The sequence below is a fragment of the Oncorhynchus mykiss genome, chromosome 17, assembly GCF_057628025.1.
Source record: "Oncorhynchus mykiss isolate SJ-2025 chromosome 17, ASM5762802v1, whole genome shotgun sequence".
In the NCBI taxonomy this organism is placed as follows: Eukaryota; Metazoa; Chordata; class Actinopteri; order Salmoniformes; family Salmonidae; genus Oncorhynchus; species Oncorhynchus mykiss.
The window spans coordinates 17,693,888-17,718,878 of NC_143038.1; the positions used below are offsets into that span (position 1 = coordinate 17,693,888).

General features: G+C 49.6%; 2 protein-coding genes across 2 annotated transcripts; both read right to left on the bottom strand.

Moving 5' to 3' along the window:
• Positions 1 to 13,482: 13,482 nt before the first annotated feature.
• LOC149975754 (histone H2A) lies at positions 13,483 to 13,957 on the bottom strand. The gene has a single exon (XM_090204955.1). It carries the CDS (start codon positions 13,925 to 13,927, stop codon positions 13,541 to 13,543), a length of 387 nt encoding a protein of 128 aa, XP_090061081.1. The 5' UTR covers positions 13,928 to 13,957; the 3' UTR covers positions 13,483 to 13,540.
• An 8,566-nt stretch (positions 13,958 to 22,523) lies between these two features.
• LOC118940119 (histone H2A) lies at positions 22,524 to 23,825 on the bottom strand. Its single transcript, XM_090204954.1, has one exon. The coding sequence runs from the start codon at positions 23,823 to 23,825 to the stop codon at positions 23,439 to 23,441; it is 387 nt and encodes a 128-aa protein (XP_090061080.1). The 3' UTR covers positions 22,524 to 23,438.
• Between the last annotated feature and the right edge of the window lie 1,166 nt (positions 23,826 to 24,991).

Sequence of the window (24,991 nt, forward strand, 5' to 3'; positions counted from 1 at the left end):
ACCTGGCCAAGATTAAGCAAAGCAGTTCGACACATACAACGACACAGACTTACACATGGAGTAAAACAAACATACAGTCAATAATACAGTATAAACAAGTCTATATACGATGTGAGCAAATGAGGTGAGATAAGGGAGGTAAAGGCAAAAAAAGCCCATGGTGGCAAAGTAAATACAATATAGCAAGTAAAACACTGGAATGGTACATTTGCAATGGAAGACATGTGCAAAGTAGAAATAAAAATAATGGGGTGCAAAGGAGCAAAATAAATAAATTCATTAAATACAGTAGGGAAAGAGGTAGTTGTTTGGCCTAAATTATAGGTGGGCTATGTACAGGTGCAGTAATCTGTGAGCTGCTCTGACAGTTGGTGCTTAAAGCTAGTGAGGGAGATAAGTGTTTCCAGTTTCAGAGATTTTTGTAGTTCGTTCCAGTCATTGGCAGCAGAGAACTGGAAGGAGAGGCGGCCAAAGAAAGAATTGGTTTTGGGGGTGACTAGAGAGATATACATACACCTGTTTAGCAGATGTCGGGAAATGCTTGTGTTACTAGCTCCAACAGCACAGTAAGATCTAACCATGTTCCAACATTCCACACAATACACCCAAATGCAATTGGAATACATCAATATATGGACGAGCAATGTCAGACCGTCCGTAGACTAACATACCTTACAATACAATACTTTATATATCCACATGACATGAGCTATGCAAACCACCTCCACGTTAGGAATGTGCCCAGTGATATCTAACAAAAACACACACCTCCGTGGAACCCACATGGCAAGACAGGAAGGAAGACATGCAGGAGTGCTCATGAAGAAGACCGGAATCATCTCCAATCAAGTGAACAATGTCAAAGGAATAGGGCAAGTCATATAGATAGGGAGGCATTTCACCGCCACCCGCTGGAGCACAAGTCATTTTGCCAACACTGGCTCATCATTCAAAGCCACATAGGGAGGGATCTTAACACCACCTGCTGGATCAGAAGTGCCACTCACAATGGCCACACAGACCATTTCTCCCTCAACCTGATGCAATTGTCACAACAAGTATGTGCTCAAAATCAAACATTAACTACAACAGATCATCAAATAGGCAAACACATGCTCATGTAGAGTACCTCAAATTATACAGTTACTTTGTCACCAAAGCTAATCTGTCATTCATCTACAAATACATGCTCTTCTAAAGCCACAATGCAATGTTCACATGGTACATTTCATTTCTTACAATCTATGTCACTATTACTTCATTTGACTGCTCTTAAATCATATTCACTTAACCCTTTTCTTCACCTGCTGATTTTCTGCTGCTTTTGTCTCTTGCAGATTTGGACGTCATGTGAATCTATGTTTCTCAAGTATCAAAAGAGAGTAAGTTACATTGACCTACTTTATGAAAAACGGAATGGTACTTTTCTCTCTAGCCTAGTGCACTCTTTATCTGTAAGCTCCCCTACTGGTGTAGGTAGCTAAAAAAAAAAAAGGTACAGATGCCAGTACCCCATGTAGCCTATAGAACTTGATCTCGACGACCACATTTTACACCAATGCACCCCGACAATCGGTTGGTGGTCGGGAATCAAGTGGATGATTCTGGGACCAATTACAGGATGAGGGGTGTACTGAACTGTGCCTATAGCATGTCAAAAATCCCTCCAACGGGAAATAGGCCTTGGCAAATGGCCAGGGGCGCTGTCTTTTTCAGCACCACGGAGCTCCGCTATTACCTGTCTCATGAGTGAAGATGCAACAGCAGACAATTCCTGCTCTTTTGTCCTGAGATGACACACTTTAGCCGTGTCATTGCTGCATTTAACTGGCAGCCTGTATTTAGGGCCTTTACTTTGTCGTATCATTTGGTCAAGGGGTTTCGATTCCTCAGCAAATCTTCTTGGAAAAATGAACTAAATCCCACATCAGAAGTCGACTTCAAATCACGCCAAAGACACACGACTCTACTCTACTTTTTTTCGACCACCTTTCACTTGCGCCGGACAGAGATATATCATTTTACTTTCAATAGCTTAGTCAGTCGCATGAATTATGGGGTGCACACAGCTAACGTTGTAATGATCGGATCAAAACATGGATTTTTGGGGCCATCGAGGAATGTCACATGGGCCAGAAATCATTGAATGGCCATTTTCACAAAGGAATAGACAGACTCTAGCATGTTACATTCCAAGAGCAATTGGAATCGAAAAAACACAACGTGCCCCACTTGGGGACCCGAGGACCGAGTTTGGGAAACGCTGGCCTGAAGATCAAATACCAATAGGGAGCCACTATGACGTGCTCACACGCTGACAGTACCAGCGTTTAACCACTAGATGGCCTCCGTGCTCCACGGTAAACTTTTCCCATCTCATCAGCGGCACTTTCAAAGTCAGTTGTTCTTAGCTACATAGTGACCATTTTTGACACTTTTTGCCCTATATCATTACTATCACTCATTACTGCTAGTGTATTTTTCCCCTCTTCTACTCTAGGCATACATCTAATCACATATAGAGAGCGTTATTGAAACGACTCAAGTCAGTTAAGAACCAACTCTTATTTACAATCACGGCCGGTGGTGATACAGCCTGGAATCGAACCACGGTCTGTAGTGACTCGAGAACAGGGAACATACACGGTGGGAAAGGGGCGTGTACAAATGGAACAATTGTGCCTTTTTGACTGAAATATGGAGGTGGCTCTTAAAAGAGCCTTTGGGGGATTTTGGAGATCAGGTCATCGTTTATGCGCGCTCTCCGCGAATACGACGGGCCAGCTGGATGTCCTTGGGCATGATGGTCACCCTCTTGGCGTGGATGGCGCACAGGTTGGTGTCCTCGAACAGGCCGACCAGGTAAGCCTCGCTTGCCTCCTGCAGGGCCATCACTGCGGAACTCTGGAAGCGCAGGTCGGTCTTAAAGTCCTGGGCAATTTCTCGCACCAGGCGCTGGAAAGGCAGTTTGCGGATCAGCAGCTCAGTGGACTTCTGGTAACGACGGATCTCTCTAAGAGCCACGGTGCCGGGCCTGTAACGGTGAGGCTTCTTCACGCCGCCGGTGGCCGGGGCGCTCTTGCGCGCAGCCTTGGTGGCGAGCTGCTTCCTGGGTGCTTTGCCACCGGTGGATTTGCGAGCGGTTTGCTTGGTTCTGGCCATGGCGCTAGCTAGCTTCCTTCTTTCACAGTCGGAGTATAGCCTCAAAATGCCTATGTGAAGTTTATAAAGCCGGCAGCGGCGTCTGCTCATTGGTCACCATCTCCGCACCGCCCTGATTGGCCCGTTGCGGAGGCCTCCTCCGCCGCCCATTGGACGGGAGGCTCGGCCTCTCCGTGCCGCCCCAAAATGCAACCCCCACCCTCGCCGAGGCGCGCTTGGGTCTTTTGTTAGGGCCGCGAGCAACGTTACACTTGACGCGCAATAATGCTCTCATTCTAGCCTACTAGTTGTTATCCTTCATTTAGGCCTCATGTGGGCACTTGATACGGTGCCGTCTATATGTGTGTGTATCTAACACGCCAAATAATTGGCCAGGCATAGAAAGGACACTTTGCGCTTTTGTTGAGCTAGGTGGTTGGCTCTTAAAAGAGCCTTTGGGGGTTGAGTAGTCAAGTTGCAGCCGCACCAGCGATTTTACTTGGCTTTGACGGCCTTCTCAGTCTTCTTGGGGAGCAGCACTGCCTGGATGTTGGGCAGAACACCACCCTGCGCGATGGTCACGCCGCCAAGCAGTTTGTTCAGCTCCTCGTCGTTACGGACTGCCAGCTGCAGGTGACGGGGGATGATACGAGTCTTCTTGTTGTCACGGGCAGCGTTTCCGGCCAACTCCAGGATCTCAGCAGTCAGGTACTCGAGCACTGCGGCCAGGTACACTGGTGCGCCAGCGCCCACACGCTCGGCGTAGTTGCCTTTACGCAGCAGCCTGTGCACACGGCCCACGGGGAACTGGAGCCCGGCACGGGATGAACGTGTCTTTGCCTTCGCCCTGGCCTTGCCTCCGGTTTTGCCTCTTCCGCTTATATTGGTAGCTTCAGTATGTCACAGAAAGTCTGAATGAGCCGCTGGCCACCTCGAGAGTCTTACTTATACCTCGCCACAAAAGCCATCGATTGGCCACCGGACCGGTGTGGCCTTATCCAATTGGAGTGAGGGAGGGACAGACAGACAGGCAGTCAGCCCTAAGCCCGCCCCCACCCACCCGCCCGCAGGCAGGCAGGCAGGCAGCAGAGTGACGAGGGCTAGGCTACTCTGTTTCCCTCCGACTTTTGTTACTTTTTCACGTTGGCGGGAGCGCCAAAGTGACAACTCAAATCACTGAAACATGTATCAATCAATTCGAGAGTGGCTCATAATACAAATGGCTGCTGTCCAACCCACTATAGTATGTATGCTTATTATTATCAGGATCAATGTGACATGCCAATTCTAACACATCACAACAATGTTGACTGGTGAGGGTGCTGCACTCTTGAGTGACAAATGTAAAGCCATTTAGCCACTCCAAAATGTGGTGCGTAAAAGTCATTCATTTCATTTCTTTTGCACCACGGGTAGGTAGGTGGAATGGAATGACATGCGCTTTTATGGAAAGAGGTGGGTGGCTCTTAAAAGAGCCTTTTGTGGTAACAACATGTGTCGAGTAGAAAGAACACTGTTTGTAATAGGTTTACTTCTTCTTGGGGGCTGCCTTCTTGGCCTTGGCCGCCTTGGGCTTGGCGGCTTTGGGCTTCGCTGCCTTGGTAGCCTTCTTGGGGCTCTTGGCCGCTTTCTTGGCCGCTGCGGCGGGCTTCTTCACCTTCTTTGGGCTCTTGGCGGCCTTTTTGGGTGTAGCGGGCTTCTTGGCCTTCTTGGGGGACTTCTTTGCGGCCACGGCCTTCTTGGCTGCTACCTTCTTGGGCTTCTTGGCGGCGGCGGGCTTCTTGGCGGCCACCTTCTTAGCTTTGGGGGCTGCGGCTTTCTTGGCGGGCTTCTTTGCCTCGACGGCCTTCTTGTTGAGCTTGAAGGAGCCGGAAGCACCGGTGCCCTTAGTCTGGACCAGGGTGCCCTTGGTGACGAGGCTCTTGACGGCGATCTTGACACGGGAGTTGTTCTTCTCCACGTCGTAGCCGCCTGCCGCCAGAGACTTCTTGAGCGCGGCCAGGGACACGCCGCTCCTCTTCTTGGAGGCGGACACCGCCTTGACGATGAGCTCGCCTACGCTGGGTCCCGCTTTCTTGGGCTTGGCTGCTGCCTTCTTCTTGGGTGCCTTGGCCGGCGCGGCGGCGGCGGGTGCTGGTGCGACTTCTGCCATGTCTGTCGTTCGGTCCGGTAAACACACACACTTACAACACTACGGTAGTCTGTGAGGAGGAGTACTTTGCTGTAGACGCTGCTCTGCGCTATTGAAGCTCCACACCGTGCAGGGGGCTGGCCTTAAACGCGACATGAGAACCATGTAGACTCAAGCCACCCAGCTCGGCTTCTCCGGGCTGGCCAAATGCTCTTTCACTTGTGTTTTCTGGTCGCCAATATCGGGCCAAAAGTCACCGACGGAGCCGCGTTTTTGGCCCAAAAGCGAACGGCCCAGCGAGCAGACTTGTGTCCGTTCAGAATAAAGTCATGTGGGCTGCAGAAGCCCCGTGCATTTTGCTGCGACTCGCTCAAAACCTCACCGTTCGACTGTCGGGTGGAGCGGTGCGCACTGCTTTTCCTGTGCTATTTGTCTCCTAAATGGCCTAAAAGTGCATCCGATTGCGAGCACCATTGATTGTGGAGTGAGCCGAGATGTCTGGCAAGGGAATCAAATGGTTTGGCGTCCCCTGATGTGCTCCTTGGTGTTTTAAAGGAGAGCTCTTTTGGGGACCTTAAAACACATGCACTTGTGAGGCCTGGCTGAGACTAGTTTCACGTTGTATTCGTCATGTGTCCAGGAGGCAAACGAGAAATAATACACTGTCCAACGACATGCTTACTTGCACTTTGTGTGTGTGTGTGTGATGTTTTATTAGTATGAGTTTATTAGTTGGATTTGGAGCCTGTGTGTTTTCTTGTGCTAGGTAGTCTCTCTCTCTGTCTGTGTGTCTCTTTCAAAAGCGTGTCAGAGAGAGAGAGAGAGAGAGAGAGAGAGATAGGCTTGTGGCCTTCTCGCAGTCCTTCCTCGCTTGACTCCGCAGCGTGACTCACTCGTGCCGGTCTTTGTGTCTGTGGGTCTTGGTGTCTGGCTGTGCGGCCGGCGCTATGGAGGCTGGCGCCCCATGTGCTTGTCCGCCCTGATATAGGCCTAGAGAGAGAGATTTGGAGCCTCTTCTTCTCTCTCCTCCTCCCTCTTGTACAGGTGTGTGTAAGGGATGTGAAACGGCTAGTTTCAATCGGTGACGTCACTTGCTCTGAGACTGTTGTTGATGATGTGTGCAGAGGGTCCCTGGTTCGGCCTAAAGTTATACTGTTACACAGGCTCCAGTCATCGGAGCACGAGTGGAATCCCACTCACTGTGTTATACTGCCATGCACACATTCCTACCCTGTTCATGTCAGCATCATTTATTCCCTCTCCCCCCTTTTTGACATGTCCTCCACACACACACACACATATATGGATTTGCTTTTTTCACTGACAGGTTGGGTGGCTCTTAAAAGAGCCTTTGGGTTACTACAGCACTCCAAATGGGCTGTTTACTTGGAGCTGGTGTACTTGGTCACGGCCTTGGTGCCCTCGGACACTGCGTGCTTGGCCAGCTCTCCGGGGAGCAGCAGGCGCACTGCGGTCTGGATCTCCCTGGAGGTGATGGTGGAACGCTTGTTGTAGTGGGCCAGGCGAGACGACTCTCCGGCGATACGCTCGAAGATGTCGTTCACGAACGAGTTCATGATTCCCATGGCCTTGGAGGAGATGCCGGTATCGGGGTGGACCTGCTTCAGGACTTTGTACACGTAAATGGCGTAGCTCTCCTTCCTCGACTTTCGGCGTTTCTTGCCGCCTTTCCCTGCGGTCTTGGTGACGGCTTTCTTGGAGCCCTTCTTGGGCGCGGACTTTGCTGGCTCGGGCATGATGCTGATGTCTCGCTGCTTCTCACAAACGAATGAGGGGGTGGAGAGCCCTTTCCCTCTTATGAAGACGAAGCTAAGCTAATTCGCCGGCCGTGGACACACCCCTGCTTTCTCATAGGCGCCCCTGCCATTTGCCCAGTGGAGCTGAGCGCGCATAAGAGCCTTCCACTCAGAGGCTTGCTTCCCTAACAAAGACCATAGCCTATGCTCTGTCACTGGTGGGGAATGGTGTGTTTCCAAAAAAGTCCTACAATGGCCAAAAATAAGGCTCCCCTTTTTGGTACTTGGTGGGGATTTCCCAGCCGTGGTGCCTTTATTTCGGGTGTCTCGTAATACGACTGTACGCAAAGCCTGCACTGAACATAGCCTCCCTCCTGTCATGAACACTCCCTCCCTGTCCACTCAAGAGTGGCTCATGGTTTAATACGACTGTAGGCAAAGCCTGCACTGAACATAGCCTCCCTCCTGTCATGAACACTCCCTCCCTGTCCACTCAAGAGTGGCTCATGGTTTAATACGACTGTAGGCAAAGCCTGCACTGAACATAGCCTCCTGTCACGAATACTCCCTCCCTGTCCACTCAAGAGTGGCTCATGGTTTCCTACGATAATGGATTTGACCCTTTTGAAGCGGATGTGGGTGGCTCTTAAAAGAGCCTTTGGGTTCAAGTCGGGATGTTGACGTTCCGAGAAGAGTGCGTTTAACCGCCGAAACCGTACAGGGTGCGTCCCTGGCGTTTCAGAGCGTAGACCACGTCCATGGCCGTAACGGTCTTCCTCTTGGCGTGCTCGGTGTAGGTGACGGCGTCACGGATCACGTTCTCAAGGAACACCTTCAGGACACCGCGGGTCTCCTCGTAGATCAGCCCGGAGATACGCTTCACGCCGCCACGGCGAGCCAGACGGCGAATGGCGGGCTTGGTGATTCCCTGGATGTTATCGCGGAGAACCTTACGGTGACGCTTAGCGCCTCCTTTTCCGAGTCCCTTGCCGCCTTTACCTCTTCCAGACATCGTGTGTTCGCTAGCTGAGTTCAAGTGAATTAATGACGTAATTTTCGGTGCTCGGGTGCTCTTATTATCTGCGTTTGGTGGACCTGATTGAAGCCAGTGGCACAGAAAGCGCGCGCTTTTGCCTGGCCTCTGCTGCAAAGGGGAGGGCAGGGCGTTCGTTCTAGGGAACAATGGAGGAAGAAGAAATCAAAGCTACTTACTTACATGCGCGGGAAACACACTCAAATACTGAGCTATGTTGAACACAAGGCCCAACTGTGATGTCCCACTCTTCACATTGATTGGTGTTGTTCTACTTGTTGTTGTTGTTGCACCTGATTCAACTCTTTCAATCAGCTGTGCCTCTCCAGGGCTACCACAAAAAATGGCTACTCTACCCCTGCCTGGAGTTGGGAAACACTGAACTAGTAGGATTCAACCCACTGCAGTTGCCAGTCACACCTAATAGAGATAGGCGTTAAAACCTCAAATAGTGTCACAAGTACAAAGGAGAAACAAAGTGCAACATACGGGAAACAAATACACAAGGAATGCCACAAACCCTATAAGGGGTCCGTAATGTCACCTCAGCAGTCATGTAGCTCTTGAAGGCCATGTAATAACGTCATTCTTCTTTTTCTTCCCTAGACAGGATCCAGGTGGCCATGGGAAGGGTGGTGATACCTCTGCAAGCTGAAACGCAGTAAAACATTCCTCAGACACCCACCCAACACACACACAATAAAGGGATCATTTTCCTATGCGTACAGAGGTGATAGGGATGTGCAAATATTGTATGGTACTTTTTTCAAAAAACAATAACATAGCCTTATATTACGGAAATAGTGGTATGAGGTGGATCCTTTATAGGCCAGAGAGCCTCAGCTGTTGCATTGAATGATCTCAACAGGTCATTTCAAAGGGGACAAATGAGGCCCAAGGGCACATACTGGCGATTGACCAATCGGTGCAGTTGATTCACATCTCAGATGTGACTAGGTATCATCTTACAACTTATTGTTGCCATAATTGTCTCTTACGTGCACTTAGTGGCTGCCGGCCCTCGGTTTAGTACATCGAGCAACAGAGGTTGCCTTTTAGGAGAATGACTGACAAGCGTTCAACTAGCTGGGATGCAGCTAGTGTCATCAAAGCACTTTGTCATAGCAAGTTAGAAGAAATAGGTTAAGGTTACGAAAAGGCTTAGGCTTACCCCAAATGTCACGTCCGTTCGTAGCTGTACTCCGTGTAGGCACAACAAGTCATCACACAGAGAGCACACTTGAAGCACAACTGCACTGCCTGGAAGGCCGCAACGGACTGAATTGGAATCCCTCAAACAGCACGCTAACTACATTCCGCTTTATGATGTCACAGTCAGCCCCTCGGAACACTGGTCCTCAACAATCTCAAACACCTTGGATACCCAAGCCAAACATTCTCGAATCACTCACATTCACAAATCAACCAGGGCGAAGAAGGCTGCCAGGAATTGAATGCTGAAAAGCTAACCTCCTTCACAGAGCAACATCATAGGACTGGGAGTTTGTGTTCAACAGCTTGCGTTCCCCTATTATCAAGGGCTTAGTTCCTCTATAGGCTACAGTGCAGATACTTCACATGCAGAGTACAACAACAAATAACAGAGGGCCTGTTACCACACCCTATAGGCTAGGAGTTGAACTTGGACCACAATGACATTGGTAGTAATTAGCCTGCAGCATAAATGACAGCTCCCTAACGGGGACATAAAGTGGAAATGGAAGTGCGACACATAGAGGAAAAGTCCTAATCCTAATCAAATAGACACATTTTTTTAAATTTTTATTTTTATTTATTTCACCAGGTAGGCAAGTTGAGAACAAGTTCTCATTTACAATTGCGACCTGGCCAAGATTAAGCAAAGCAGTTCGACACATACAACGACACAGACTTACACATGGAGTAAAACAAACATACAGTCAATAATACAGTATAAACAAGTCTATATACGATGTGAGCAAATGAGGTGAGATAAGGGAGGTAAAGGCAAAAAAAGCCCATGGTGGCAAAGTAAATACAATATAGCAAGTAAAACACTGGAATGGTACATTTGCAATGGAAGACATGTGCAAAGTAGAAATAAAAATAATGGGGTGCAAAGGAGCAAAATAAATAAATTCATTAAATACAGTAGGGAAAGAGGTAGTTGTTTGGCCTAAATTATAGGTGGGCTATGTACAGGTGCAGTAATCTGTGAGCTGCTCTGACAGTTGGTGCTTAAAGCTAGTGAGGGAGATAAGTGTTTCCAGTTTCAGAGATTTTTGTAGTTCGTTCCAGTCATTGGCAGCAGAGAACTGGAAGGAGAGGCGGCCAAAGAAAGAATTGGTTTTGGGGGTGACTAGAGAGATATACATACACCTGTTTAGCAGATGTCGGGAAATGCTTGTGTTACTAGCTCCAACAGCACAGTAAGATCTAACCATGTTCCAACATTCCACACAATACACCCAAATGCAATTGGAATACATCAATATATGGACGAGCAATGTCAGACCGTCCGTAGACTAACATACCTTACAATACAATACTTTATATATCCACATGACATGAGCTATGCAAACCACCTCCACGTTAGGAATGTGCCCAGTGATATCTAACAAAAACACACACCTCCGTGGAACCCACATGGCAAGACAGGAAGGAAGACATGCAGGAGTGCTCATGAAGAAGACCGGAATCATCTCCAATCAAGTGAACAATGTCAAAGGAATAGGGCAAGTCATATAGATAGGGAGGCATTTCACCGCCACCCGCTGGAGCACAAGTCATTTTGCCAACACTGGCTCATCATTCAAAGCCACATAGGGAGGGATCTTAACACCACCTGCTGGATCAGAAGTGCCACTCACAATGGCCACACAGACCATTTCTCCCTCAACCTGATGCAATTGTCACAACAAGTATGTGCTCAAAATCAAACATTAACTACAACAGATCATCAAATAGGCAAACACATGCTCATGTAGAGTACCTCAAATTATACAGTTACTTTGTCACCAAAGCTAATCTGTCATTCATCTACAAATACATGCTCTTCTAAAGCCACAATGCAATGTTCACATGGTACATTTCATTTCTTACAATCTATGTCACTATTACTTCATTTGACTGCTCTTAAATCATATTCACTTAACCCTTTTCTTCACCTGCTGATTTTCTGCTGCTTTTGTCTCTTGCAGATTTGGACGTCATGTGAATCTATGTTTCTCAAGTATCAAAAGAGAGTAAGTTACATTGACCTACTTTATGAAAAACGGAATGGTACTTTTCTCTCTAGCCTAGTGCACTCTTTATCTGTAAGCTCCCCTACTGGTGTAGGTAGCTAAAAAAAAAAAAGGTACAGATGCCAGTACCCCATGTAGCCTATAGAACTTGATCTCGACGACCACATTTTACACCAATGCACCCCGACAATCGGTTGGTGGTCGGGAATCAAGTGGATGATTCTGGGACCAATTACAGGATGAGGGGTGTACTGAACTGTGCCTATAGCATGTCAAAAATCCCTCCAACGGGAAATAGGCCTTGGCAAATGGCCAGGGGCGCTGTCTTTTTCAGCACCACGGAGCTCCGCTATTACCTGTCTCATGAGTGAAGATGCAACAGCAGACAATTCCTGCTCTTTTGTCCTGAGATGACACACTTTAGCCGTGTCATTGCTGCATTTAACTGGCAGCCTGTATTTAGGGCCTTTACTTTGTCGTATCATTTGGTCAAGGGGTTTCGATTCCTCAGCAAATCTTCTTGGAAAAATGAACTAAATCCCACATCAGAAGTCGACTTCAAATCACGCCAAAGACACACGACTCTACTCTACTTTTTTTCGACCACCTTTCACTTGCGCCGGACAGAGATATATCATTTTACTTTCAATAGCTTAGTCAGTCGCATGAATTATGGGGTGCACACAGCTAACGTTGTAATGATCGGATCAAAACATGGATTTTTGGGGCCATCGAGGAATGTCACATGGGCCAGAAATCATTGAATGGCCATTTTCACAAAGGAATAGACAGACTCTAGCATGTTACATTCCAAGAGCAATTGGAATCGAAAAAACACAACGTGCCCCACTTGGGGACCCGAGGACCGAGTTTGGGAAACGCTGGCCTGAAGATCAAATACCAATAGGGAGCCACTATGACGTGCTCACACGCTGACAGTACCAGCGTTTAACCACTAGATGGCCTCCGTGCTCCACGGTAAACTTTTCCCATCTCATCAGCGGCACTTTCAAAGTCAGTTGTTCTTAGCTACATAGTGACCATTTTTGACACTTTTTGCCCTATATCATTACTATCACTCATTACTGCTAGTGTATTTTTCCCCTCTTCTACTCTAGGCATACATCTAATCACATATAGAGAGCGTTATTGAAACGACTCAAGTCAGTTAAGAACCAACTCTTATTTACAATCACGGCCGGTGGTGATACAGCCTGGAATCGAACCACGGTCTGTAGTGACTCGAGAACAGGGAACATACACGGTGGGAAAGGGGCGTGTACAAATGGAACAATTGTGCCTTTTTGACTGAAATATGGAGGTGGCTCTTAAAAGAGCCTTTGGGGGATTTTGGAGATCAGGTCATCGTTTATGCGCGCTCTCCGCGAATACGACGGGCCAGCTGGATGTCCTTGGGCATGATGGTCACCCTCTTGGCGTGGATGGCGCACAGGTTGGTGTCCTCGAACAGGCCGACCAGGTAAGCCTCGCTTGCCTCCTGCAGGGCCATCACTGCGGAACTCTGGAAGCGCAGGTCGGTCTTAAAGTCCTGGGCAATTTCTCGCACCAGGCGCTGGAAAGGCAGTTTGCGGATCAGCAGCTCAGTGGACTTCTGGTAACGACGGATCTCTCTAAGAGCCACGGTGCCGGGCCTGTAACGGTGAGGCTTCTTCACGCCGCCGGTGGCCGGGGCGCTCTTGCGCGCAGCCTTGGTGGCGAGCTGCTTCCTGGGTGCTTTGCCACCGGTGGATTTGCGAGCGGTTTGCTTGGTTCTGGCCATGGCGCTAGCTAGCTTCCTTCTTTCACAGTCGGAGTATAGCCTCAAAATGCCTATGTGAAGTTTATAAAGCCGGCAGCGGCGTCTGCTCATTGGTCACCATCTCCGCACCGCCCTGATTGGCCCGTTGCGGAGGCCTCCTCCGCCGCCCATTGGACGGGAGGCTCGGCCTCTCCGTGCCGCCCCAAAATGCAACCCCCACCCTCGCCGAGGCGCGCTTGGGTCTTTTGTTAGGGCCGCGAGCAACGTTACACTTGACGCGCAATAATGCTCTCATTCTAGCCTACTAGTTGTTATCCTTCATTTAGGCCTCATGTGGGCACTTGATACGGTGCCGTCTATATGTGTGTGTATCTAACACGCCAAATAATTGGCCAGGCATAGAAAGGACACTTTGCGCTTTTGTTGAGCTAGGTTGTTGGCTCTTAAAAGAGCCTTTGGGGGTTGAGTAGTCAAGTTGCAGCCGCACCAGCGATTTTACTTGGCTTTGACGGCCTTCTCAGTCTTCTTGGGGAGCAGCACTGCCTGGATGTTGGGCAGAACACCACCCTGCGCGATGGTCACGCCGCCAAGCAGTTTGTTCAGCTCCTCGTCGTTACGGACTGCCAGCTGCAGGTGACGGGGGATGATACGAGTCTTCTTGTTGTCACGGGCAGCGTTTCCGGCCAACTCCAGGATCTCAGCAGTCAGGTACTCGAGCACTGCGGCCAGGTACACTGGTGCGCCAGCGCCCACACGCTCGGCGTAGTTGCCTTTACGCAGCAGCCTGTGCACACGGCCCACGGGGAACTGGAGCCCGGCACGGGATGAACGTGTCTTTGCCTTCGCCCTGGCCTTGCCTCCGGTTTTGCCTCTTCCGCTCATATTGGTAGCTTCAGTATGTCACAGAAAGTCTGAATGAGCCGCTGGCCACCTCGAGAGTCTTACTTATACCTCGCCACAAAAGCCATCGATTGGCCACCGGACCGGTGTGGCCTTATCCAATTGGAGTGAGGGAGGGACAGACAGACAGGCAGTCAGCCCTAAGCCCGCCCCCACCCACCCGCCCGCAGGCAGGCAGGCAGCAGAGTGACGAGGGCTAGGCTACTCTGTTTCCCTCCGACTTTTGTTACTTTTTCACGTTGGCGGGAGCGCCAAAGTGACAACTCAAATCACTGAAACATGTATCAATCAATTCGAGAGTGGCTCATAATACAAATGGCTGCTGTCCAACCCACTATAGTATGTATGCTTATTATTATCAGGATCAATGTGACATGCCAATTCTAACACATCACAACAATGTTGACTGGTGAGGGTGCTGCACTCTTGAGTGACAAATGTAAAGCCATTTAGCCACTCCAAAATGTGGTGCGTAAAAGTCATTCATTTCATTTCTTTTGCACCACGGGTAGGTAGGTGGAATGGAATGACATGCGCTTTTATGGAAAGAGGTGGGTGGCTCTTAAAAGAGCCTTTTGTGGTAACAACATGTGTCGAGTAGAAAGAACACTGTTTGTAATAGGTTTACTTCTTCTTGGGGGCTGCCTTCTTGGCCTTGGCCGCCTTGGGCTTGGCGGCTTTGGGCTTCGCTGCCTTGGTAGCCTTCTTGGGGCTCTTGGCCGCTTTCTTGGCCGCTGCGGCGGGCTTCTTCACCTTCTTTGGGCTCTTGGCGGCCTTTTTGGGTGTAGCGGGCTTCTTGGCCTTCTTGGGGGACTTCTTTGCGGCCACGGCCTTCTTGGCTGCTACCTTCTTGGGCTTCTTGGCGGCGGCGGGCTTCTTGGCGGCCACCTTCTTAGCTTTGGGGGCTGCGGCTTTCTTGGCGGGCTTCTTTGCCTCGACGGCCTTCTTGTTGAGCTTGAAGGAGCCGGAAGCACCGGTGCCCTTAGTCTGGACCAGGGTGCCCTTGGTGACGAGGCTCTTGACGGCGATCTTGACACGGGAGTTGTTCTTCTCCACGTCGTAGCCGCCTGCCGCCAGAGACTTCTTGAGCGCGGCCAGGGACACGCCGCTCCTCTCCTTGGAGGCGGACACCGCCTTGACGATGAGCTCGCCTACGCTGGGTCCCGCTTTCTTGGGCTTGGCTGCTGCCTTCTTCTTGGGTGCCTTGGCCGGCGCGGCGGCGGCGGGTGCTGGTGCGACTTCTGCCATGTCTGTCGTTCGGTCCGGTAAACACACACACTTACAACACTACGGTAGTCTGTGAGGAGGAGTACTTTGCTGTAGACGCTGCTCTGCGCTATTGAAGCTCCACACCGTGCAGGGGGCTGGCCTTAAACGCGACATGAGAACCATGTAGACTCAAGCCACCCAGCTCGGCTTCTCCGGGCTGGCCAAATGCTCTTTCACTTGTGTTTTCTGGTCGCCAATATCGGGCCAAAAGTCACCGACGGAGCCGCGTTTTTGGCCCAAAAGCGAACGGCCCAGCGAGCAGACTTGTGTCCGTTCAGAATAAAGTCATGTGGGCTGCAGAAGCCCCGTGCATTTTGCTGCGACTCGCTCAAAACCTCACCGTTCGACTGTCGGGTGGAGCGGTGCGCGCTGCTTTTCCTGTGCTATTTGTCTCCTAAATGGCCTAAAAGTGCATCCGATTGCGAGCACCATTGATTGTGGAGTGAGCCGAGATGTCTGGCAAGGGAATCAAATGGTTTGGCGTCCCCTGATGTGCTCCTTGGTGTTTTAAAGGAGAGCTCTTTTGGGGACCTTAAAACACATGCACTTGTGAGGCCTGGCTGAGACTAGTTTCACGTTGTATTCGTCATGTGTCCAGGAGGCAAACGAGAAATAATACACTGTCCAACGACATGCTTACTTGCACTTTGTGTGTGTGTGTGTGATGTTTTATTAGTATGAGTTTATTAGTTGGATTTGGAGCCTGTGTGTTTTCTTGTGCTAGGTAGTCTCTCTCTCTGTCTGTGTGTCTCTTTCAAAAGCGTGTCAGAGAGAGAGAGAGAGAGAGAGAGAGATAGGCTTGTGGCCTTCTCGCAGTCCTTCCTCGCTTGACTCCGCAGCGTGACTCACTCGTGCCGGTCTTTGTGTCTGTGGGTCTTGGTGTCTGGCTGTGCGGCCGGCGCTATGGAGGCTGGCGCCCCATGTGCTTGTCCGCCCTGATATAGGCCTAGAGAGAGAGATTTGGAGCCTCTTCTTCTCTCTCCTCCTCCCTCTTGTACAGGTGTGTGTAAGGGATGTGAAACGGCTAGTTTCAATCGGTGACGTCACTTGCTCTGAGACTGTTGTTGATGATGTGTGCAGAGGGTCCCTGGTTCGGCCTAAAGTTATACTGTTACACAGGCTCCAGTCATCGGAGCACGAGTGGAATCCCACTCACTGTGTTATACTGCCATGCACACATTCCTACCCTGTTCATGTCAGCATCATTTATTCCCTCTCCCCCCTTTTTGACATGTCCTCCACACACACACACACATATATGGATTTGCTTTTTTCACTGACAGGTTGGGTGGCTCTTAAAAGAGCCTTTGGGTTACTACAGCACTCCAAATGGGCTGTTTACTTGGAGCTGGTGTACTTGGTCACGGCCTTGGTGCCCTCGGACACTGCGTGCTTGGCCAGCTCTCCGGGGAGCAGCAGGCGCACTGCGGTCTGGATCTCCCTGGAGGTGATGGTGGAACGCTTGTTGTAGTGGGCCAGGCGAGACGACTCTCCGGCGATACGCTCGAAGATGTCGTTCACGAACGAGTTCATGATTCCCATGGCCTTGGAGGAGATGCCGGTATCGGGGTGGACCTGCTTCAGGACTTTGTACACGTAAATGGCGTAGCTCTCCTTCCTCGACTTTCGGCGTTTCTTGCCGCCTTTCCCTGCGGTCTTGGTGACGGCTTTCTTGGAGCCCTTCTTGGGCGCGGACTTTGCTGGCTCGGGCATGATGCTGATGTCTCGCTGCTTCTCACAAACGAATGAGGGGGTGGAGAGCCCTTTCCCTCTTATGAAGACGAAGCTAAGCTAATTCGCCGGCCGTGGACACACCCCTGCTTTCTCATAGGCGCCCCTGCCATTTGCCCAGTGGAGCTGAGCGCGCATAAGAGCCTTCCACTCAGAGGCTTGCTTCCCTAACAAAGACCATAGCCTATGCTCTGTCACTGGTGGGGAATGGTGTGTTTCCAAAAAAGTCCTACAATGGCCAAAAATAAGGCTCCCCTTTTTGGTACTTGGTGGGGATTTCCCAGCCGTGGTGCCTTTATTTCGGGTGTCTCGTAATACGACTGTACGCAAAGCCTGCACTGAACATAGCCTCCCTCCTGTCATGAACACTCCCTCCCTGTCCACTCAAGAGTGGCTCATGGTTTAATACGACTGTAGGCAAAGCCTGCACTGAACATAGCCTCCCTCCTGTCATGAACACTCCCTCCCTGTCCACTCAAGAGTGGCTCATGGTTTAATACGACTGTAGGCAAAGCCTGCACTGAACATAGCCTCCTGTCACGAATACTCCCTCCCTGTCCACTCAAGAGTGGCTCATGGTTTCCTACGATAATGGATTTGACCCTTTTGAAGCGGATGTGGGTGGCTCTTAAAAGAGCCTTTGGGTTCAAGTCGGGATGTTGACGTTCCGAGAAGAGTGCGTTTAACCGCCGAAACCGTACAGGGTGCGTCCCTGGCGTTTCAGAGCGTAGACCACGTCCATGGCCGTAACGGTCTTCCTCTTGGCGTGCTCGGTGTAGGTGACGGCGTCACGGATCACGTTCTCAAGGAACACCTTCAGGACACCGCGGGTCTCCTCGTAGATCAGCCCGGAGATACGCTTCACGCCGCCACGGCGAGCCAGACGGCGAATGGCGGGCTTGGTGATTCCCTGGATGTTATCGCGGAGAACCTTACGGTGACGCTTAGCGCCTCCTTTTCCGAGTCCCTTGCCGCCTTTACCTCTTCCAGACATCGTGTGTTCGCTAGCTGAGTTCAAGTGAATTAATGACGTAATTTTCGGTGCTCGGGTGCTCTTATTATCTGCGTTTGGTGGACCTGATTGAAGCCAGTGGCACAGAAAGCGCGCGCTTTTGCCTGGCCTCTGCTGCAAAGGGGAGGGCAGGGCGTTCGTTCTAGGGAACAATGGAGGAAGAAGAAATCAAAGCTACTTACTTACATGCGCGGGAAACACACTCAAATACTGAGCTATGTTGAACACAAGGCCCAACTGTGATGTCCCACTCTTCACATTGATTGGTGTTGTTCTACTTGTTGTTGTTGTTGCACCTGATTCAACTCTTTCAATCAGCTGTGCCTCTCCAGGGCTACCACAAAAAATGGCTACTCTACCCCTGCCTGGAGTTGGGAAACACTGAACTAGTAGGATTCAACCCACTGCAGTTGCCAGTCACACCTAATAGAGATAGGCGTTAAAACCTCAAATAGTGTCACAAGTACAAAGGAGAAACAAAGTGCAACATACGGGAAACAAATACACAAGGAATGCCACAAACCCTATAAGGGGTCCGTAATGTCACCTCAGCAGTCATGTAGCTCTTGAAGGCCATGTAATAACGTCATTCTTCTTTTTCTTCCCTAGACAGGATCCAGGTGGCCATGGGAAGGGTGGTGATACCTCTGCAAGCTGAAACGCAGTAAAACATTCCTCAGACACCCACCCAACACACACACAATAAAGGGATCATTTTCCTATGCGTACAGAGGTGATAGGGATGTGCAAATATTGTATGGTACTTTTTTCAAAAAACAATAACATAGCCTTATATTACGGAAATAGTGGTATGAGGTGGATCCTTTATAGGCCAGAGAGCCTCAGCTGTTGCATTGAATGATCTCAACAGGTCATTTCAAAGGGGACAAATGAGGCCCAAGGGCACATACTGGCGATTGACCAATCGGTGCAGTTGATTCACATCTCAGATGTGACTAGGTATCATCTTACAACTTATTGTTGCCATAATTGTCTCTTACGTGCACTTAGTGGCTGCCGGCCCTCGGTTTAGTACATCGAGCAACAGAGGTTGCCTTTTAGGAGAATGACTGACAAGCGTTCAACTAGCTGGGATGCAGCTAGTGTCATCAAAGCACTTTGTCATAGCAAGTTAGAAGAAATAGGTTAAGGTTACGAAAAGGCTTAGGCTTACCCCAAATGTCACGTCCGTTCGTAGCTGTACTCCGTGTAGGCACAACAAGTCATCACACAGAGAGCACACTTGAAGCACAACTGCACTGCCTGGAAGGCCGCAACGGACTGAATTGGAATCCCTCAAACAGCACGCTAACTACATTCCGCTTTATGATGTCACAGTCAGCCCCTCGGAACACTGGTCCTCAACAATCTCAAACACCTTGGATACCCAAGCCAAACATTCTCGAATCACTCACATTCACAAATCAACCAGGGCGAAGAAGGCTGCCAGGAATTGAATGCTGAAAAGCTAACCTCCTTCACAGAGCAACATCATAGGACTGGGAGTTTGTGTTCAACAGCTTGCGTTCCCCTATTATCAAGGGCTTAGTTCCTCTATAGGCTACAGTGCAGATACTTCACATGCAGAGTACAACAACAAATAACAGAGGGCCTGTTACCACACCCTATAGGCTAGGAGTTGAACTTGGACCACAATGACATTGGTAGTAATTAGCCTGCAGCATAAATGACAGCTCCCTAACGGGGACATAAAGTGGAAATGGAAGTGCGACACATAGAGGAAAAGTCCTAATCCTAATCAAATAGACACATTTTTTTAAATTTTTATTTTTATTTATTTCACCAGGTAGGCAAGTTGAGAACAAGTTCTCATTTACAATTGCGACCTGGCCAAGATTAAGCAAAGCAGTTCGACACATACAACGACACAGACTTACACATGGAGTAAAACAAACATACAGTCAATAATACAGTATAAACAAGTCTATATACGATGTGAGCAAATGAGGTGAGATAAGGGAGGTAAAGGCAAAAAAAGCCCATGGTGGCAAAGTAAATACAATATAGCAAGTAAAACACTGGAATGGTACATTTGCAATGGAAGACATGTGCAAAGTAGAAATAAAAATAATGGGGTGCAAAGGAGCAAAATAAATAAATTCATTAAATACAGTAGGGAAAGAGGTAGTTGTTTGGCCTAAATTATAGGTGGGCTATGTACAGGTGCAGTAATCTGTGAGCTGCTCTGACAGTTGGTGCTTAAAGCTAGTGAGGGAGATAAGTGTTTCCAGTTTCAGAGATTTTTGTAGTTCGTTCCAGTCATTGGCAGCAGAGAACTGGAAGGAGAGGCGGCCAAAGAAAGAATTGGTTTTGGGGGTGACTAGAGAGATATACATACACCTGTTTAGCAGATGTCGGGAAATGCTTGTGTTACTAGCTCCAACAGCACAGTAAGATCTAACCATGTTCCAACATTCCACACAATACACCCAAATGCAATTGGAATACATCAATATATGGACGAGCAATGTCAGACCGTCCGTAGACTAACATACCTTACAATACAATACTTTATATATCCACATGACATGAGCTATGCAAACCACCTCCACGTTAGGAATGTGCCCAGTGATATCTAACAAAAACACACACCTCCGTGGAACCCACATGGCAAGACAGGAAGGAAGACATGCAGGAGTGCTCATGAAGAAGACCGGAATCATCTCCAATCAAGTGAACAATGTCAAAGGAATAGGGCAAGTCATATAGATAGGGAGGCATTTCACCGCCACCCGCTGGAGCACAAGTCATTTTGCCAACACTGGCTCATCATTCAAAGCCACATAGGGAGGGATCTTAACACCACCTGCTGGATCAGAAGTGCCACTCACAATGGCCACACAGACCATTTCTCCCTCAACCTGATGCAATTGTCACAACAAGTATGTGCTCAAAATCAAACATTAACTACAACAGATCATCAAATAGGCAAACACATGCTCATGTAGAGTACCTCAAATTATACAGTTACTTTGTCACCAAAGCTAATCTGTCATTCATCTACAAATACATGCTCTTCTAAAGCCACAATGCAATGTTCACATGGTACATTTCATTTCTTACAATCTATGTCACTATTACTTCATTTGACTGCTCTTAAATCATATTCACTTAACCCTTTTCTTCACCTGCTGATTTTCTGCTGCTTTTGTCTCTTGCAGATTTGGACGTCATGTGAATCTATGTTTCTCAAGTATCAAAAGAGAGTAAGTTACATTGACCTACTTTATGAAAAACGGAATGGTACTTTTCTCTCTAGCCTAGTGCACTCTTTATCTGTAAGCTCCCCTACTGGTGTAGGTAGCTAAAAAAAAAAAAGGTACAGATGCCAGTACCCCATGTAGCCTATAGAACTTGATCTCGACGACCACATTTTACACCAATGCACCCCGACAATCGGTTGGTGGTCGGGAATCAAGTGGATGATTCTGGGACCAATTACAGGATGAGGGGTGTACTGAACTGTGCCTATAGCATGTCAAAAATCCCTCCAACGGGAAATAGGCCTTGGCAAATGGCCAGGGGCGCTGTCTTTTTCAGCACCACGGAGCTCCGCTATTACCTGTCTCATGAGTGAAGATGCAACAGCAGACAATTCCTGCTCTTTTGTCCTGAGATGACACACTTTAGCCGTGTCATTGCTGCATTTAACTGGCAGCCTGTATTTAGGGCCTTTACTTTGTCGTATCATTTGGTCAAGGGGTTTCGATTCCTCAGCAAATCTTCTTGGAAAAATGAACTAAATCCCACATCAGAAGTCGACTTCAAATCACGCCAAAGACACACGACTCTACTCTACTTTTTTTCGACCACCTTTCACTTGCGCCGGACAGAGATATATCATTTTACTTTCAATAGCTTAGTCAGTCGCATGAATTATGGGGTGCACACAGCTAACGTTGTAATGATCGGATCAAAACATGGATTTTTGGGGCCATCGAGGAATGTCACATGGGCCAGAAATCATTGAATGGCCATTTTCACAAAGGAATAGACAGACTCTAGCATGTTACATTCCAAGAGCAATTGGAATCGAAAAAACACAACGTGCCCCACTTGGGGACCCGAGGACCGAGTTTGGGAAACGCTGGCCTGAAGATCAAATACCAATAGGGAGCCACTATGACGTGCTCACACGCTGACAGTACCAGCGTTTAACCACTAGATGGCCTCCGTGCTCCACGGTAAACTTTTCCCATCTCATCAGCGGCACTTTCAAAGTCAGTTGTTCTTAGCTACATAGTGACCATTTTTGACACTTTTTGCCCTATATCATTACTATCACTCATTACTGCTAGTGTATTTTTCCCCTCTTCTACTCTAGGCATACATCTAATCACATATAGAGAGCGTTATTGAAACGACTCAAGTCAGTTAAGAACCAACTCTTATTTACAATCACGGCCGGTGGTGATACAGCCTGGAATCGAACCACGGTCTGTAGTGACTCGAGAACAGGGAACATACACGGTGGGAAAGGGGCGTGTACAAATGGAACAATTGTGCCTTTTTGACTGAAATATGGAGGTGGCTCTTAAAAGAGCCTTTGGGGGATTTTGGAGATCAGGTCATCGTTTATGCGCGCTCTCCGCGAATACGACGGGCCAGCTGGATGTCCTTGGGCATGATGGTCACCCTCTTGGCGTGGATGGCGCACAGGTTGGTGTCCTCGAACAGGCCGACCAGGTAAGCCTCGCTTGCCTCCTGCAGGGCCATCACTGCGGAACTCTGGAAGCGCAGGTCGGTCTTAAAGTCCTGGGCAATTTCTCGCACCAGGCGCTGGAAAGGCAGTTTGCGGATCAGCAGCTCAGTGGACTTCTGGTAACGACGGATCTCTCTAAGAGCCACGGTGCCGGGCCTGTAACGGTGAGGCTTCTTCACGCCGCCGGTGGCCGGGGCGCTCTTGCGCGCAGCCTTGGTGGCGAGCTGCTTCCTGGGTGCTTTGCCACCGGTGGATTTGCGAGCGGTTTGCTTGGTTCTGGCCATGGCGCTAGCTAGCTTCCTTCTTTCACAGTCGGAGTATAGCCTCAAAATGCCTATGTGAAGTTTATAAAGCCGGCAGCGGCGTCTGCTCATTGGTCACCATCTCCGCACCGCCCTGATTGGCCCGTTGCGGAGGCCTCCTCCGCCGCCCATTGGACGGGAGGCTCGGCCTCTCCGTGCCGCCCCAAAATGCAACCCCCACCCTCGCCGAGGCGCGCTTGGGTCTTTTGTTAGGGCCGCGAGCAACGTTACACTTGACGCGCAATAATGCTCTCATTCTAGCCTACTAGTTGTTATCCTTCATTTAGGCCTCATGTGGGCACTTGATACGGTGCCGTCTATATGTGTGTGTATCTAACACGCCAAATAATTGGCCAGGCATAGAAAGGACACTTTGCGCTTTTGTTGAGCTAGGTGGTTGGCTCTTAAAAGAGCCTTTGGGGGTTGAGTAGTCAAGTTGCAGCCGCACCAGCGATTTTACTTGGCTTTGACGGCCTTCTCAGTCTTCTTGGGGAGCAGCACTGCCTGGATGTTGGGCAGAACACCACCCTGCGCGATGGTCACGCCGCCAAGCAGTTTGTTCAGCTCCTCGTCGTTACGGACTGCCAGCTGCAGGTGACGGGGGATGATACGAGTCTTCTTGTTGTCACGGGCAGCGTTTCCGGCCAACTCCAGGATCTCAGCAGTCAGGTACTCGAGCACTGCGGCCAGGTACACTGGTGCGCCAGCGCCCACACGCTCGGCGTAGTTGCCTTTACGCAGCAGCCTGTGCACACGGCCCACGGGGAACTGGAGCCCGGCACGGGATGAACGTGTCTTTGCCTTCGCCCTGGCCTTGCCTCCGGTTTTGCCTCTTCCGCTCATATTGGTAGCTTCAGTATGTCACAGAAAGTCTGAATGAGCCGCTGGCCACCTCGAGAGTCTTACTTATACCTCGCCACAAAAGCCATCGATTGGCCACCGGACCGGTGTGGCCTTATCCAATTGGAGTGAGGGAGGGACAGACAGACAGGCAGTCAGCCCTAAGCCCGCCCCCACCCACCCGCCCGCAGGCAGGCAGGCAGCAGAGTGACGAGGGCTAGGCTACTCTGTTTCCCTCCGACTTTTGTTACTTTTTCACGTTGGCGGGAGCGCCAAAGTGACAACTCAAATCACTGAAACATGTATCAATCAATTCGAGAGTGGCTCATAATACAAATGGCTGCTGTCCAACCCACTATAGTATGTATGCTTATTATTATCAGGATCAATGTGACATGCCAATTCTAACACATCACAACAATGTTGACTGGTGAGGGTGCTGCACTCTTGAGTGACAAATGTAAAGCCATTTAGCCACTCCAAAATGTGGTGCGTAAAAGTCATTCATTTCATTTCTTTTGCACCACGGGTAGGTAGGTGGAATGGAATGACATGCGCTTTTATGGAAAGAGGTGGGTGGCTCTTAAAAGAGCCTTTTGTGGTAACAACATGTGTCGAGTAGAAAGAACACTGTTTGTAATAGGTTTACTTCTTCTTGGGGGCTGCCTTCTTGGCCTTGGCCGCCTTGGGCTTGGCGGCTTTGGGCTTCGCTGCCTTGGTAGCCTTCTTGGGGCTCTTGGCCGCTTTCTTGGCCGCTGCGGCGGGCTTCTTCACCTTCTTTGGGCTCTTGGCGGCCTTTTTGGGTGTAGCGGGCTTCTTGGCCTTCTTGGGGGACTTCTTTGCGGCCACGGCCTTCTTGGCTGCTACCTTCTTGGGCTTCTTGGCGGCGGCGGGCTTCTTGGCGGCCACCTTCTTAGCTTTGGGGGCTGCGGCTTTCTTGGCGGGCTTCTTTGCCTCGACGGCCTTCTTGTTGAGCTTGAAGGAGCCGGAAGCACCGGTGCCCTTAGTCTGGACCAGGGTGCCCTTGGTGACGAGGCTCTTGACGGCGATCTTGACACGGGAGTTGTTCTTCTCCACGTCGTAGCCGCCTGCCGCCAGAGACTTCTTGAGCGCGGCCAGGGACACGCCGCTCCTCTCCTTGGAGGCGGACACCGCCTTGACGATGAGCT